Source organism: Setaria italica, chromosome IX (genome assembly GCF_000263155.2).
Source record: "Setaria italica strain Yugu1 chromosome IX, Setaria_italica_v2.0, whole genome shotgun sequence".
Taxonomy (NCBI): Eukaryota; Viridiplantae; Streptophyta; class Magnoliopsida; order Poales; family Poaceae; genus Setaria; species Setaria italica.
In genome coordinates this window covers 54,860,731-54,876,479 of record NC_028458.1, presented here as the reverse complement: position 1 = coordinate 54,876,479, position 15,749 = coordinate 54,860,731, and the positions used below count along the sequence as shown (strand labels likewise).

The 15,749-nt window shown below is 46.1% G+C and overlaps 2 protein-coding genes across 2 annotated transcripts; both read left to right on the top strand.

The window, feature by feature from the left end:
* The first annotated feature begins 964 nt into the window (after window positions 1-964).
* Window positions 965-7,607, top strand: LOC101784720 (tubulin--tyrosine ligase-like protein 12). The gene is made up of 15 exons (XM_004985442.3): window positions 965-1,424; window positions 1,958-2,215; window positions 2,596-2,720; window positions 3,383-3,584; window positions 3,682-3,807; window positions 4,087-4,343; window positions 4,584-4,691; window positions 4,768-4,909; window positions 5,019-5,190; window positions 5,801-5,958; window positions 6,096-6,419; window positions 6,516-6,590; window positions 6,754-6,823; window positions 6,892-7,049; window positions 7,230-7,607. Exons 1-15 carry the CDS (start codon window positions 1,038-1,040, stop codon window positions 7,377-7,379), a joined length of 2,712 nt encoding a protein of 903 aa, XP_004985499.1. The 5' UTR covers window positions 965-1,037; the 3' UTR covers window positions 7,380-7,607.
* Window positions 7,608-7,935: 328 nt separating this feature from the next.
* On the top strand, window positions 7,936-8,940 carry LOC101784325 (germin-like protein 3-1). Its single transcript, XM_004985441.3, has one exon. It carries the CDS (start codon window positions 8,005-8,007, stop codon window positions 8,689-8,691), a length of 687 nt encoding a protein of 228 aa, XP_004985498.1. The 5' UTR covers window positions 7,936-8,004; the 3' UTR covers window positions 8,692-8,940.
* Window positions 8,941-15,749: the final 6,809 nt, after the last annotated feature.

The following is a 15,749-nucleotide window of genomic DNA, read 5'->3' as shown; positions in this document are numbered from 1 at the left end:
GATGCAGGCGCCCGTCAGCGGACGAGCCGTGAACAGCGCGCAGCTCCATGTTGCGTGTGGCCTGCAAATCTGAGGGGAAGATTCAATCCCATCTCGCCGGCTAAGGGCCTGGTTACACGGTTACAAGATTAAATTTTAATCCCTATCACCTCGAATATTTTGGTACTAATTAGAAGTATTAAATATAAGTTAATTATAAAATTAATTGCATAAATGAAGGCTAATTCTCGAGACTAATTTATTAATCCTAATTAGTTTGACCATGTGATGCTACAGCAACATATGTGCTAATTATGAATTAATTAGGCTTAATAGATTTATCTCGCGAAGTATCCACGACTTATACAATTATTTTTATAATTAGTTCATATTTAGTCCTTCTAATTAGGATCCAATATGATCCGAATTAAAAATTAGTTCACGGATCCGAACACTCCTGAACTTCTGACGTGGGCCGGCGAGCACGGCATCCTCCGGCAAACAGGCGGCTGTGCGCCGGTCAGCGCGCGCCAATGTACCTACGGGGGCAACGAGCCAACAACCGTGACTCCTTGAACGCGCACGGACATTTGCGACTGTACTGATGGTGCCCGCCGCGTCGCGCCACCATGTGGCGGCGGGAGCTTGGGCGCGCGTGCGCTTGCTTCTGAACCACTAGCTGTCTAGCTCGTCGCTCCTTGCACGCATTATCAATAAGCATAAATTTATAATCATAAATAATATAATATAAAATAAATAAATAATTAAAATATAATTTGAAAAATCGTGTGGCGAAGGGAGTGGTATGATTAGAAGTGTTGCCACTCGTGAGGTGGCCTCAAACCCATTTCCTAATTTCCATGGGAAAAACTGACAGCGACCAGACAACCGGTGAGCATCCACCGCGGATCTCTGGGAGCACATCCAGCACGAATCCTAAAGCTGTAAAGCAGACTCGCACTTTCTCTATACACGCTGCCGTTTCTGGAGGCCTCTAAACCCTTCTTCTCCCCCCGACCCCTACACGCCGCCGCCGCCGCTTGCCGGAGGCTACCGCTATGTCGCCGGCGCCCGCCGCAACCGACGGCCGCATCCGGAGTTATGAGGACTTCGCGCGGGTGCACGCGTACCTGCTGGCCGCGTCCGGTGTCCCGCCGTCGGCGCCCGCCGCAACCGACGGCCGCATCCGGAGTTATGAGGACTTCGCGCGGGTGCACGCGTACCTGCTGGCCGCGTCCGGTGTCCCGCCGTCGCTGCACGAGCGGCTGTACCGCAAGCTCGCGGACGAGGTCTTCGACGGCGGGGAGGTCTTCGCCGTCGAGCCCTGCGAGGACGGGAGGCAGAGGCGCCTCGTTCTCGCGGCGGAGGACCCGCTCGGGAGGGAGTCCGACGTCTTCCTCGTCGACCACGCGTGGTCCTTCCGCCTCCCCGATGCGCTCAAGCAGGTAGGCGTGGTGAATTACTGAACTTTGTGTGTGACGTTAGGAATGAGTTGGGTTAGTTCATTCAGGAACGAAGCCAAGTGTTTCGATTCGGTACAGTACGTTTTTCTGGCGCCTTGTTGAATGATAACAACGAATTTGAAATTTCTCATGACATCATTCAGATTAACCATTTGCCTCCAGCAGCGTCCATAATCATCTAGTATTTTCCATTTCGTTCGACATTGGCTAAATTGGAACGATTAGAAATAATACGTGATGAAGGTGCGTATTGTTGGTGATTCTACACTGTAATTAGTAGTTATTCTTGAAGTGGCAGCTAGAATTTCAGATACCTTAAACTGTTATATTTAACTCGGACTACGATTATCATTACATCACTGGTTTGAAAATAGAAAATGAATGTCTTATCTGCTTCTTCTGTTATCATCTAATGCATGGTCAACAATTAACAACCAAGAATCATACCATTATTCACTTGCAGGATTGTGTCATATTATGGGTGATTTCATGCTTGTATACTGATGATTTTGTAGTTGCGGGAAGTGCCAGGATTGGCTGAAAGGATGGCAGCATTGATGTGTGTGGATCTGGACCGGAGGCTTGAAACTGAAGAGTTGGATGAACATGATAGTGATAGGAGTGGGAGCTTGGAGCATGTCTTGCAAATAGTAGAGAAAGAAAAGGCTAGAATCCAGGAGAGGGGAAGTGATTCTGCAGCATGGCTGGAACTTGAGGAACTTGGAATTGATGATGACATGCTAGTAGCCTTGGATCTATCTACAAAGTTTCCGGTCTGATTCTTTGTTCTGTCTAAAATCGGTCTGACTTTTTTCTGGTGTACATGTTCTTAATTGCTCTTGTAGTATACATAGGGAAAGCGGTTATGTGCTTGATCTCACCTTCCGCGTGAAAATAAATTGAAAGGTTTTTATGATAGGTTTCGTCTGTGAATTTTGGTGCTTGCCTAATAGTCGAATTTAACCTAGTGGTGACATCAAGAAAGTATATTTTTTTTAAAAAATAGTGCTTGTCTAGCACTTGAATTTAACCTAGTGGTGACTTCAAGAAAGTATTTTTTACCAAGTTTTGTGTTAGTTGTCAGAAGAACTGTTTTTGACACCCTATTCTTAGTACACAATTTACTGAAACTATTTCCTTTGCATGTCACTAGAATATGGTAGCTCTCAATCTATGGGGAAACAAGCTGCATGATACAGAGAAAGTGATGCAAGAAATCAGGAAGTGTCCAAAGCTAAAGGCACTTTGGTTGAATGAGAATCCTGTTCTTGGCAAAGGGTTAGAACTGGACTTTATCTTTTTCTTCTGTTGCCTGCTTAACAAATTCTTCTGTGCATGGTAATTCGAGGGCCAAACAGAACACAAATTGAGGAAAAGCTTCAGATATTACTCTGATGGAAGTTAGGAAGATACTTTGATGTGCATTAATCATAGCTTTCATGCAAAATCTGGGCCCAAAATTTTGTGCTTCATGGCTATTCAAATGATTTATTGAAATGTGGATGGATTATAGCTGCCAAAAGCAGGGTTGGGACAGAAAAGAAGTAAACACGCTTGCCACCTCTTTGGCATCCATGTATTTCAAGCTGTTATGTTATCATGTAGTCCTCAGTACAGCACAAGGGTGGTTTTGGGTCTTCTGTTTTCACAAGGGCTAACAAATGCATGCTCAAATTTGGGGCACATAAATCTAATTTATCTCAATTACAGATAGTCTACTGCTTTACAATTTGGTCAGAGTACATGTTTTTTTGGTAAACAGCAATGCCATGGAAGGAAAATTTTGTCTCCCTGCCTGAATAAGGATCAAGGAATCAGTATTTCCTGGATATAATTAAAGTCTTCTAGAATTTCACTGTCATGTGTATTCAGTCAGTAGAGTCTTTTAATAGCCTATGTTATCATGATCTCACAGTCTGTTGTCCTTTTCGTTTTGCCAGTATTGACAAGGCTATTCTAGATGGTCTCTCTGAATTAGAAATATACAATTCACATTTTACGAGTAAAGCTGGAGAGTGGGCATTAAGTTTTTGCGCAGACATTGTTGGAGCAGATAACCCCTGTTCCTCTGTGGAAAGCACATTGTTGGAGAGTGCTGTGACTATTGATCTTTCTGATAGGTGCATTCACAAGCTACCAGAGGTATTCAATGTCCTCAACTGATCTTCTGTAAATAATAACACAATTCTCGGAACACTTTTACTGACAATTTCCCTTTCTGATGCATTTAACTTCCCAGGCTTTCTCTCCTAGTAAATTGCCATCTTTGTCAAAATTGAACATCCGTGGTAATCCTCTGGATCAAATCTCTGGTGACAATATCCTTAAGCTATTTAGTGGATTTACTCAGTTACAAGAGCTGGAGGTACTATGCACCAGCCTAAATATATTTCTTTGACATATCTTCCTGTGTCATTTTTAGAGCAATCCCCCTATGTTCCACTGAATAGGTTGATATGCCTGCGATGCGCCACTGATGTCCTGCTGACATGCCCAAGATGATGTCAGCTTCACAACGAGTGGCATGTTGCAGAACATGCACTTATTCAATAGCATATGTTGGATTCTTTCATTTTCTTTTGCCCCCTAGATTCTTGACTAGGATTACTATAATCAAGTTTTACATGGCAAACCCATTTCACAGGTTGACATTCCTGGCCCTCTGGGAAACAGTGCAATTTCCATTCTTGAGGCTCTTCCTAATTTAACTTTGCTAAATGGTGTGAATTCTTCAAGTATAATAGAGAGCGGGAAGCACATAGTTGACTCTGCACTTGAACCACGGCTTCCAGAATGGTCACCAGAAGAATCCCTTGCTGAAAGAGTTATTGGTGCAATGTGGTTGTATCTTATGACATACCGACTTGCAGATGAAGAAAAGATTGATGAAACACCTGTTTGGTATGCTTTTCTTTCCAATCTTCTTTCATCATTTTTTTGAGCATTACTGCCTCGCTGTTAGTAACTTAATTGTGGTCTCTGCAAAAATTTGTCAAAAAATCATTGTTTAACTAGAGTTAGACTAGGACTTATCTAAGAGATCTACCTCCGTATGATTGTAAACAGAAAGCCCGTACTGCCAGTAGAGGATAATTTTGTTGATCCATGATGTTATCATTTGATGGTTGGTTATTTCTGCAGGTATGTCATGGATGAGTTGGGCTCAGCCATGCGCCACAGTGATAATGCAAACTTCAGAATAGCTCCGTTCTTGTTCATGCCAGAAGGGAAACTAGCCACTGCTATAAGGCATTGACCTTCGAAATTCCAATTTGCTCTAACTTAATTAACACTATATCGTTTGCTAATATTCAATATTTTTCAGTTACACAGTTCTGTGGCCCACTCATGATGTTCATACTGGAGAAGAGTGTACCCGGGATTTCTTGTTTGGTATTGGCGAGGAGAAGCAACGTTCAGCTAGGCTTACAGCTTGGTTTCACACACCAGAGAACTACTTTATTCAGGCAATTTTAATTATCTGCTTTTTCACATGACTATACTTTTTGGGAGTGGAGGCTGGGGGTAGCCTTACGCTAATTCCATATTTTTCTCTTTTTTTCTTTAACATTATAGGAATTCAGGAAGTACCAGGAACAACTTCAAACAAATAGCATTTGTTCTTCAACAAAAACTAAAGAGGCACCATCAACCAAAAGTGTTCGTCCAAGTGATGGCCGTGCACTTCGAGTATATACTGACATACCTCACGTAGAGGAGTTTTTAACACGGCCAGAGTTTGTTCTCAGTAAGTAACGTCCATTCTTGTCTTATGCTTTGTCATCCTTTTCTTGGAAGGATTGGCTTGTTTTAGGATGGAAATGGATTCTAGCTATCGTTCACCAAACTTTTAACCCATCCTTGCAGTCCCTTTCCCTCTTCTTTAGTGCCTTTTCTCCTCATCAGAACTTATGTTAACTTGAAAAGCAATGATTAGCTTATCTACAACAAGAGTATTTATTTATATGGGTAATCTTAACCTTTCTGTAGCCATTCACTTCACTCAAAATTCTTCACATGTTTTCTAGTATTTTATCCAGAACTCTAATAAATATTATGTTACTTCTCTTGTACACCCAGTGATAATACTCTGCGATATGTTTCATGCGATGATAATATGTAATTTGTAGCTTGTGGTTTTGTCGTTCTATCTTGTAAAATTGTCAGCAACCAAACCATAATTAATGTGAGCTAATTTATGTAGTATTCACTTCCGTAAGATTATTTCACACCATTTGACCAGATTGTTTCCTTTAATACCTTCTATAGTCATGACAATTTAGTTGGGCCTCTTCCATTGTTTCTGCAAATATATGATTCGAAGGCTACTCTTTGACATCTCTTCGCTTTAACTGCAGCAACTGATCCAAAGGAGGCGGACATCATCTGGGTAAGCATGCAAGTGGATTCAGAAGTAAAGAATGCACTAGGGCTTACAGACAAACAATACACGAATCAATTTCCTTTTGAAGCTTGCCTGGTCATGAAGCACCATCTTGCGGAGACCATCCACAAGGTGAGCTACCAACATGTTCAGTGCGCGCCTCTCCTCCTGGGTGGGGTCCTTGTACGGCTTACTAAATGCATATAGAACTGCTTGAGTTTGGCAGCATGGACACTAGTGGCATCTGAAACTAAGATCAACTCGTGCAGGCATGGGGCTCACCTGAATGGCTTCAACCTACATATAACCTAGAGACCCATTTGTCTCCACTGATTGGTGATTATTGTACGAGGAAACGAGATGGCGTGGACAACTTATGGATCATGAAGCCTTGGAACATGGCAAGAACAATTGATACCACAGTTACTGGTGATTTATCTGCTATCATCAGACTTATGGAGACAGGTCCCAAGATATGCCAAAAGTATATTGAATGCCCTGCACTTTTCCAAGGAAGGAAGTTTGATCTTCGTTACATTGTTTTGGTCCGCAGTATACGCCCTTTGGAGATATTTCTTTCCGATGTTTTCTGGGTATGCCCTGAAAGTCTTGTGATACTTGATAAATCCATTAGTCCTTTGTGGTTCCTTGTCAGCCTATAACTCTTGTTTATGTTTATTTTATTGCAGGTTAGGTTAGCAAACAATCAGTACACTCTGGAGAAGACTAGCTTTTTTGAGTATGAGACCCATTTCACTGTGATGGTAAGATCCAACTCATTGCCACTTCTATGGGATCTCATGAACTAGTTGCTGACTTGATGTTGATGTACCAAGTCGGATGATACCTTCTAGCTTTATGCTTCTATTGCAATCGGTTTTTTCATATTAAATGTAACCAGTTACCTAACTGTTCTCCTCGATCTAGAATTACATTGGAAGGATGAACCATATGAACACGCCAGAATTCATCAAGGAGTTCGAGAAGGAGCACCAAGGTAAACATCCTGCTTTCTATCCTCTTTGTATAGCGTCTTACATTGCTGACTTGCAATTAAACTTTTAGTTAAATGGCTGGAGATCCACGAAAGCATACGGTCTACGATACGGTGCGTCTTCGAGTCGGCCACCGCTGTTCATCCTGAGATGCAGAACCCTTTCTCCAGGGCCATCTATGGGGTAGACGTTATGCTTGATAACAGATTCAAGCCAAAGATTTTAGAGGTATGTCTCAAGTGCTTCCTATCCTAAAATTGTAGCTTGTTTTTCTTCTTGAGATATTTTTAAGAAACCTGCTTTGATCTTGAATTTATGAACATCAATTATTCAATGATAGTGAAGGAGCTAGAAAAAGCTTTTAGTATTATCATTTTGTGCCCTGCTCAGTAGAAAATACATATGCAGGTGACGTACTGTCCAGATTGCGGGAGGGCGTGCAAATATGACACACAAGCTCTCGTGGGAAACCAGAATACCATCAAGGGCAGTGATTTTTTCAACAGGGTGTTTGGCTGCCTCTTTCTCGACGAGCAAACAAATGTGTCGCCGTTGTAATCATCACCCGGAAGGCCGGAAGGCTGTTGTAACTTGTAATATCAAGGTTATCACAACATGACACGTATAAGCTGTCAGGCCTGTTGCCAATGCGAAAGGAATGATGGATTGTCTCTTTCTTTGCCTGTTTCTAGTCGTAGTTTGTTGAAGCTTTCCGAGACAGAGTATTCTCTGAAAGTCTGAACCATGCTCGTTACTGAATGTGTTGCTGTGGTGGTTTGGATGATACGTCTTACGTAGTAGTAGCATACTTTATTCTGCACAGCGCCGTTCTTGATGAGATTCTGATGCTGCTTATGCTCTTCAGGGCATGCTAACAGGTTCTGTTTGCTGGACAGAAACGCTGCAGACTTCGATCAAAAGAAACATAGCGCAAGCTCTGCTCCAGGAAAAGCACCCAAGAGCACGTCCTGAAGGCAAGCTAGCCCTTACCTCTCTGCTACGCGTACCCACAGTAACTTGAAAGCATCGTCACGATACAAATTTTGCATGGTCGCTTGTCATCAACTCGCTTCATCTATACTGCTATTTATACGCAGCTACACGGATCACTGAACCTCAACAAAGAAATGCTAGCTCGCTCTTTTCCCGCCAAAATTCGGAGCAAGCGAATCGTGGAGCAGCCATGAGAGCAGCAGCTGCTCGTGCCGCCAGCACCACCCATCGAATCCTCCTCCCTCTCTTCCTCTTCGCCGCCCTCTGCGAGTCCGACCCCGACCTCCTCCTCGACTACTGCGTCGCCGACACGGCGGCGGCCGCGTCGCTCCACCTCAACGGTCTTCCCTGCATCGACCCGGCGCGCGCCCGCGCGGAGCACTTCGCCACGTCGGCGCTCTCCCGGGCGACGAACCCGTCATCCGCCACGCCGTTCGGGTTCAACGCGACGGTGACGAGCCCCGCGGCGTCCCTCCCCGGCGCGAACGCGCAGGGGCTCGCCATGGCGCGCGTCGACCTGGCCCCGGGCGGCGTGGCGCCGCCGCACTCCCACCCGCGCGCGTCGGAGGTGGCGCTGGTGCTCGCCGGGAGCGTCCTCGTCGGGTTTGCGGACACGTCGTACCGGCTGTACACGCAGCTGCTGCGCGCCGGGGAGGCGTTCGTGTTCCCGAGGGGGATGGTGCACTTCATGTACAACGTGGACGTGGCGGCGCCGGCCGTGGTGCTGTCGGGGCTCAACAGCCAGAGCCCCGGCGCGCAGCTCGTGCCGCTCTCGGCATTCCGGACGGAGCCCCGGATGCCGGAGGAGATACTCGAGAAGGCGTTCAAGATCAACGGCCAGGACGTGCACAGGATCCAAAGAAACCTCGGCGGATAGTCTTAGCAGTCATAAGAAGGAAGAAAACTGACCTTTATCTGATTTTGCATAAGGCCATGCCATTCTGTGGATTAATAAAGTTTGACCATGGAACGACTAGAAAAATAAAATGACACCGGAAACGGGCCGAAACTAAAGTTTGGGCCCATCAATATCTGTCTCTCTTTTGCATGTCCATGGCCCAGTAGAAATGTAGAATACCCTGGAGAGAAATATGAACAGGTAAGAAAAGGTTTTCATGAAAAAGAAAACAAGACATTGCCGTATATGTGTATCACCAGGAGCCATGAGTGACATGACATCGCATCATGTTCATGTCATGCTGATGCACACAAAGGCGATACAAAAAGGTTTGATGATCTCTACATCTGACTTGTGAAGGTTTCTCGACGGTATTCCGGCGCAAGTTTCCGGCCGGTTAATTTGCGTGCGTATGATGCGTTGGAAAAACCTGCTGCACGTGGCGGGGACGCCGGGCAGCAAGGATGAACAAGAACACGGGCTCATCTCAGTAGAAATTTAAAACCATTCTGCTTTTGCTAGCGAGAAAAAGATCGATCTCTTTTCTATCCCTCTTGACGTAAAGGAAGAAGAGATCGATGTCCCAGATACCACTTTCTACTCTCCTTTTAGGGGACACCGCTGAATTCTCACGGCCATGGCCATGCTCCGATCCATAGATATCGATCTTTATCTTGTCCGTCGTCTCCTTCTACGTGAATCTTCCATTGACAAGCAAGCATTCATGACCCTGATTTTCCTCTTGTGTGGCCATCGTTTGTCCTTGCAGAGCAGAAGCAGTGTACTCTTCTGCGTCTCGTACGTCCACGGTCTACTCCTGACGTGTGGATCCGTGGTGGTTGGCGGCTTGGCGCGAGCTCTTCCTTCCTCCGTCGTCGCCGACGAACTCCGGACGCGATATGAAAGGAGAGTCAAGGCGCCTCTGCTTTCTACGCCCCCGGTCGAGCCTTTTCCGATTCCGTCTTTTGGGGAGCAACGACATCGATCGGTAAAGGCGAAGAGTGCTGGCGACATGGCGACGGTAGCCGCCATGCCGGGCATGTCGTTTCCTGCACAGATGTTCTGCTCGTTTCTGGAAGACGACTACGGCTCGTGTGATTTTCGACGCGGCTGTCAGAAGAATTCATAAGTATGAACGAACCGTCAAACAAGACAATCTAAACGCGATCCACTTGCTCACCGCAGGTGAAAACACGTCAGATCGACAAGCGGCTTACATGATTTTCTTACGAGATGTGAGGTCGCGAACACAAGATTTCTCTCTCATTTGGCTTCTGCCGCCTTTTTTTTTACTGCGTGGTAAGCTACCTGATACCAAACCTGATAAGAATACAAAATCCAAGGCAGGCATGAAATTTGGCAGGATTTGAGTCATATAAGCTGCCATAGCCTAGCATACCAAAGCAGGTGTGGTGTTTAAACTTCAAACGGCACGGCATGGTATTCTCTATTCTGCAGCAAGTAGAAAAACGAAACCTGAATGGCTGGATGATTTGATATCTGAAGACTCTGTCAGGAACCACAATGGTTCAGATCAGAATTCAGGAAGCACGAGTCGTGCACAACTACTCTAGAAAGGAGACTAGACTGACAACATACAATTCATCTGGTTTTGAAACGAATTGCAACCTCAAAATAGAACAATCCTGACTCTTGTACATGTATCCTTTTCCAGCTTCATATTTCCAAAGAGCAGGCAAGGCGTACAGGCACTTCTTCAAACATGTGCCGCACACGCCGCAGTGTACAAGCCATTCCAATGGGCCCATCGATCGTTTTCGGTTGTTCTAGGTAAGGACCGATTCGTCTACCTCCTAGAGCCTGTCTTCGTCTCAAGTCATGTAGGACTGGAAATGTGTTCTCCTGGTGAAGTTCAGATATGATCGATGTCTCCCAAAAACTATTCTGCAGACGCAATCCGGTTTCTGCTGATACGAAGTGTTCAATCCTGCACCTAATCCCTGACATGGACATGGCATACTATACACTGATAGGTCGTCTGACAGAGATAGAATCAAAAGAGCGTTTAAAAGAGTGGTGGCTGCTGCCTCTGAATTGAAAGTTTTTCCCAGAGAAAATTGGAAAGACAGTAGACTTTACCCATCCCTGTACATGAACAATTCTAAAGGCGGCGTGGTTTATCTTGCTTGCTTCTTCCGGCGTTGACACTTGACAGTAGGCCGGCTAGGTTAACTTAGAATCATTAACTTGGTGGAAAAATGACTAGTTCTCACTATCGATTGTTGTTGACAAATACTCTATTTGCTCTAAATCAGTGTGTTTCAAATTTCAATCCGGTTAAATCATGTCTCGTTGAAATCTGAAGGATTCAGCTCTAGTAGATCACCGAATTCATCATTTCTTTGAATTATGCAATGGAAAAAATGGCTTGTTCATGATTGTGATGAGCGGACAAGGGTTTACACGATCAAATCTGGATCTTAATAAGCCAGCATGATACATTTCTATCTTGAAATTAACTGTATATTTCTGTCTAGAAAGACTATTAGTCGGCAGCATACCCTTCTTTTTCTTAAAAAAAAAAACTGATTAGTCGGCATGTTTCCAGGATATATGTATCATGCTAGTCACTTAGTCATCTCTCAGAGATAAAGTAAACCTGAAGTATTAGCTGTGGTTGCACCCGACTCTGAGTCAATAGGGGAGAATAGCTCATAGGCACTCTCTCTAGGTTGTCTTGTCCATCTCGATCAAGATGTTCTTGTCGCTCCTTGACTTGTTACACCATACAAGCAATTTGTTCATATCAAGTTGCTCCTGTGTGCACTTCCAATGCGTGTAAAATACTCTGATGCTTTCAAATAGTTTCTTGGTTGTCGTCGTTTTTTCCCTCTGCCTAGTGTTGTGTGGATCAGGATAAGCACCTGCGTCCAAGTGTGTGTCGGGATCATTGAGACGTTGATACACTTGATTAATTTAAGACGCCCTGGCCCTGTTTGTATCTGTTTATTTTCCGCTTATCGGTAGAATAAGCTATAAGCCCACCCAAACATCTTGCTTATTTTTCGCTTACCACCCAAACCGCTTCCCACAATCCAGAATACTACTAGCAGTTCGTTTTTCCTCTAAGCGGTCTTGGAGGCGCTTCTCCTGCAAGTCATCTGATTTTTCCCGATACCCCTCACCCCCGCGCCATCTACCGTGTCCGCCGCCGGCCCCGTCCGCCGCCCACCACCCTCCACCGGCTCCCCTCCCTCCGACGGGCGGCTCCGTCCTCCCTGCCACCCACCGGCCATCTTCCCCAAGAAGGCCGGCCATGCCGCCGCAGCTCCCGCCGGCCCCCTCCGCGGCCAGCTCCTTCCGCAGCCGGCCACGCCGCCGCCACTCCCGTCAGCCCCCTCCGCGATCGGTAGCTTTCGCGGCCGCCCACGCTGCCGGCCCCCTCCGCGGCTGTCTTCTTCCACGTTGCGGCCGGCCACGCCGCCGTAGCTCCCTCCGGCCCCCTCCGCGGTCGGCAGCTTCCGCGACCGCCCACGATGCCGCAGCCCCGGCAGGCCCATCTGTAGCTGTCCCACGCCGCCACAGGCGTTGGTTCACGAACAAGCAACTCTACCGAGAAATTCACTGAGAGAAGATAAACCTGAAAAAAATAAAGGAAAAGAAAAAAATAAGTGGATGACATTAGAATTCACTTACTATCAGCCTAAAATAAGTGGATGATATAGAATTATTATCTTCTCCTCATATTTATAATAAAAAATAAGCTATTATCAGCCTCAGGGGCATTCATGTCATTTTATCAGTCAGGGCACACAATCGACACATAATAAACAGGATTGCCAAACACCCAGCTTATTTAGACAGCAGATCCTCCAGACAGCAGGCTTATCAGATAAGCCTACTTCAGATAAGCGAGTTCCAGAAAAACGTATACAAACAGGACCCTTGTCTCTTGGCTGCATACACCACGCACTACCGAAACAGGATCAAAAATGTCCTTTGCGTTAGGGTCAAAAGGCCACTGTACCTGCCTCGATCGCGTTACCCTCGCGCCGTCTGATCACAGGAATCGGACGGTGGAGACATAGCAAGAGGTTAAAGCTAGGAGCAGCGGAAATCTCTGTGCATCAGTCACTAGAGCTGCTGCGTGATCAACGCAGACATGCTATGTTAAACATCCGCGGTCACACACGACACGCGATGGGACATGACGACGACAACAGGTGCCAGGAGATGTAAAAATCTCCGTCTTAGAATTCGACACGATCGTTAATTAATTCCAAGCGCGTTGCGTTAATTAATGGATGTTTTCCAAGGGGGAAAATAAAAGAAGGAACGCATTGATTTTAACATCAGCTCACCAACCCCCATTTAAGATTTTTAACCTTTTGGCCCGAAGCCAGACTGTTGCTTCCAGATCCATATGATAAGTATCCATCGACGTCCAGTATGTCACACCAAGTACGACGTACCATCGATTTGGTTGCATCCATGAACTTGGGCAGTCTAGCAGTACTAGCAGCCGGCGGCGCCGCCCGGCCCGACCGTGGCCATTGCCAACCAATCCTTGGATCCTCCGGTGCTCCGATCCTTGGGGTTTATTTCCCCGTGCGCTGCCGGTGGTCTGCGCGCGGCGCTTTGCCTCGGTCCTGGCTTGGCTTGGGTTGCGGCGGCCGCCGGGGGATGTATCGAGTCATGGAGCCCGAGACGGGGTGAGCGGCGAAGCCGCGTGCAGTGCCCGCGTCCGCGTCCGTGTCGCGTCACCCGTGTGAAGCGCACGACCGGATCGCGCGCATGCACGATAGGCACGTACTAGTAGTAAGGGTCTCGGATCACGGGGATCAGCGATCCGGCTCGTCCTGCAGCTCGGAAGCCTCGGATGACGGTGGGGTTTGCTCACACTCGGCCGCGGCCGGCCGGCCGTGCCCGGCTCCGGCTGGGTCAAGCATGCAACGTCACAGTACGGCCGCAACAACTTGCTGCTTGCAGCTCCGTCGCTCTGGCCACCCTCCTGGGCCGGCACTTACCCACCGGAATTGCACTGTAAATGTAAACTGGTGGTGTGGCCAGTGGATGTTTTTGATAAGGTCGCTGGGAGTTGGAACGTGGATTGCGTGCACCTAGGTCAATCAACTGGGCGAGACTAGGCAAAAACAACGGTTATGCAACGTGGAATGAAACAGCTTGCTGCATGTAGATCGATGCATGGCAATTGTCATGGCCTTTATTTTTCAAAACAAAAAAAACACCATGACGAATGTCGAATGGTAGCTTTTAATTCAAAGCAGGAAGGCATGAATTCGATCCACCTGGACCGGTTTCCTGGCTCCTGTCCTTTTACTTTGCAAAGAAATTCCCCGTACAATACGTCTGCCTCGATCTAGCATGCAAGAAAAACAGGACAATAAGGAACCTTCACGCTCATGCCGTCCATCGTCCCTATTCATGCATACGTAGGCGCGATCACGATCCTCCATTCCTCCCTACCTGCAACGCATTGACCGTACGTACACATTTCCATCTCTCGCTCGCTACAGCCACACCAGGCACAGGGTCATCGAGTTTCTAGAAGCACCACCACATCCATGTCAAGTGCAACTAACACCACGCATGATACTCTGCTGATAGCTTTTTTACTTGTTTAATCTCTGCATGATTGAGTTGAGTAGTATATCATGTGCCCTGTGCGTGCTTTTATTTAGTAGCCCACCTAACCACCGTCCCTTGGAAACAATCTGATTTGCGAGTACTTATCTGAGGTGTTGCTTTCCTAAGCAGGCTCATCGTCTTTCCATCTGTGTGTTTCATTCATGGCCAGCTTTGGAGGAAACTTTCTGAAATCTGGTGATCTATCTGTCCTGTTCCTGAGTTGGACAAGCATCGCATGGTAATTTTTTTTTTGGTAGATAGCTAGAGAGAGAAGGTATCTTTCTTCTAGATAACCTGTTATGATGTGATGGGATATTAAAATGGCACGCACTTTGTGCACCTTTATATAGCACGGAAAGCATGCATATACAGAGTGTATGTACACGTATTGAATTTTTTTAAAAAAATTTACTCTATGTTTGATGTTTTTTTTTTCAATATATAGAACAGCAGCACGATCAAAGCTACTAAATGGATTATTTGTTTCGATATATATGTTCCAAAGCTATATATATACATATACTGCCTTGATTTATATAAGACTCTGCTTGACCTCTGCACTCTACTCACCTTATAGCAAGGAGCTTGCGCAAATAGTTTTTAATATGATGTGTTTTTATTGATGTGGAAAATAGTTTTAAATATGCTTCAAAGTAAGTAAAAGTTGCAATAAAGCAAAACATCACCTTTCACTCTCCCGGACTTTGGACCTACTGTGGTTTTCTTAAGGGTAGAGGCTGGTTTGCACGCATGGGACTGTTCGATCAAATAAACACTACCGATCGATCGTTGAGTGCATCACTCTCGAGTTAGAAAATGAAGAAATTAAAGAAATGGGATCCACCAACTGGTCCAAACTCTATATACTATGAACCGAAGCAACACGAACTGGACCGGACGAACCCCACAGAATCCCAGACTATCCAAATCAAAATTGGAGCCTAATCGCAGAGAAGCCCGGTGATACGTGGCCCAGCTCCCGCCAATTAGCGTGTGCGAGTAACATACGGTTCGCCGGATTTGCTCGATCTCGTTGCTGTTTGAAGGTCACCTTTGCACGTACGTGCGTGTCCCCGGTGGCCGGCAGGTAAGGTAGGCAGCTTGCGTCGCAATGTATTCTGAAGCTAGCGGTTCTTGTTGCTTTAGCGCAAGCATGAGAATTGAAGAACTTCCCTGGCACGTTTGGTGCAGTACATGTTCTCGAAAGCACAAGTTGCGTTGTACAACAGTACAGTAAGCGACTAATAAGAGTACACTCGAATACTCGATCGGTCGTGTCATCAACTTGGTGCAAACTACAAAGCTTAATTAATTTCCCCCAAGCACACACGTGCTGCATACACTTGGGCTTCATCTAAAAGTTCAGGTCATACGTACGTCTGCGCCATCTGAAATGAACCCAAAAGGCACGTCTAAACACCCCCCAA

Excerpts from the sequence above, each read along its gene's own strand:
- LOC101784720 (XM_004985442.3), top strand. The coding sequence starts at position 1,038 with ATGTCGCCGGCGCCCGCCGCAACCGACGGCCGCATCCGGAGTTATGAG. Across the intron at positions 4,344-4,583 it reads ATTGATGAAACACCTGTTTG|GTATGTCATGGATGAGTTGG; the intron begins GTATGCTTTTCT and ends TTATTTCTGCAG. Across the intron at positions 6,420-6,515 it reads TTCTTTCCGATGTTTTCTGG|GTTAGGTTAGCAAACAATCA; the intron begins GTATGCCCTGAA and ends ATTTTATTGCAG.
- LOC101784325 (XM_004985441.3), top strand. The coding sequence starts at position 8,005 with ATGAGAGCAGCAGCTGCTCGTGCCGCCAGCACCACCCATCGAATCCTC.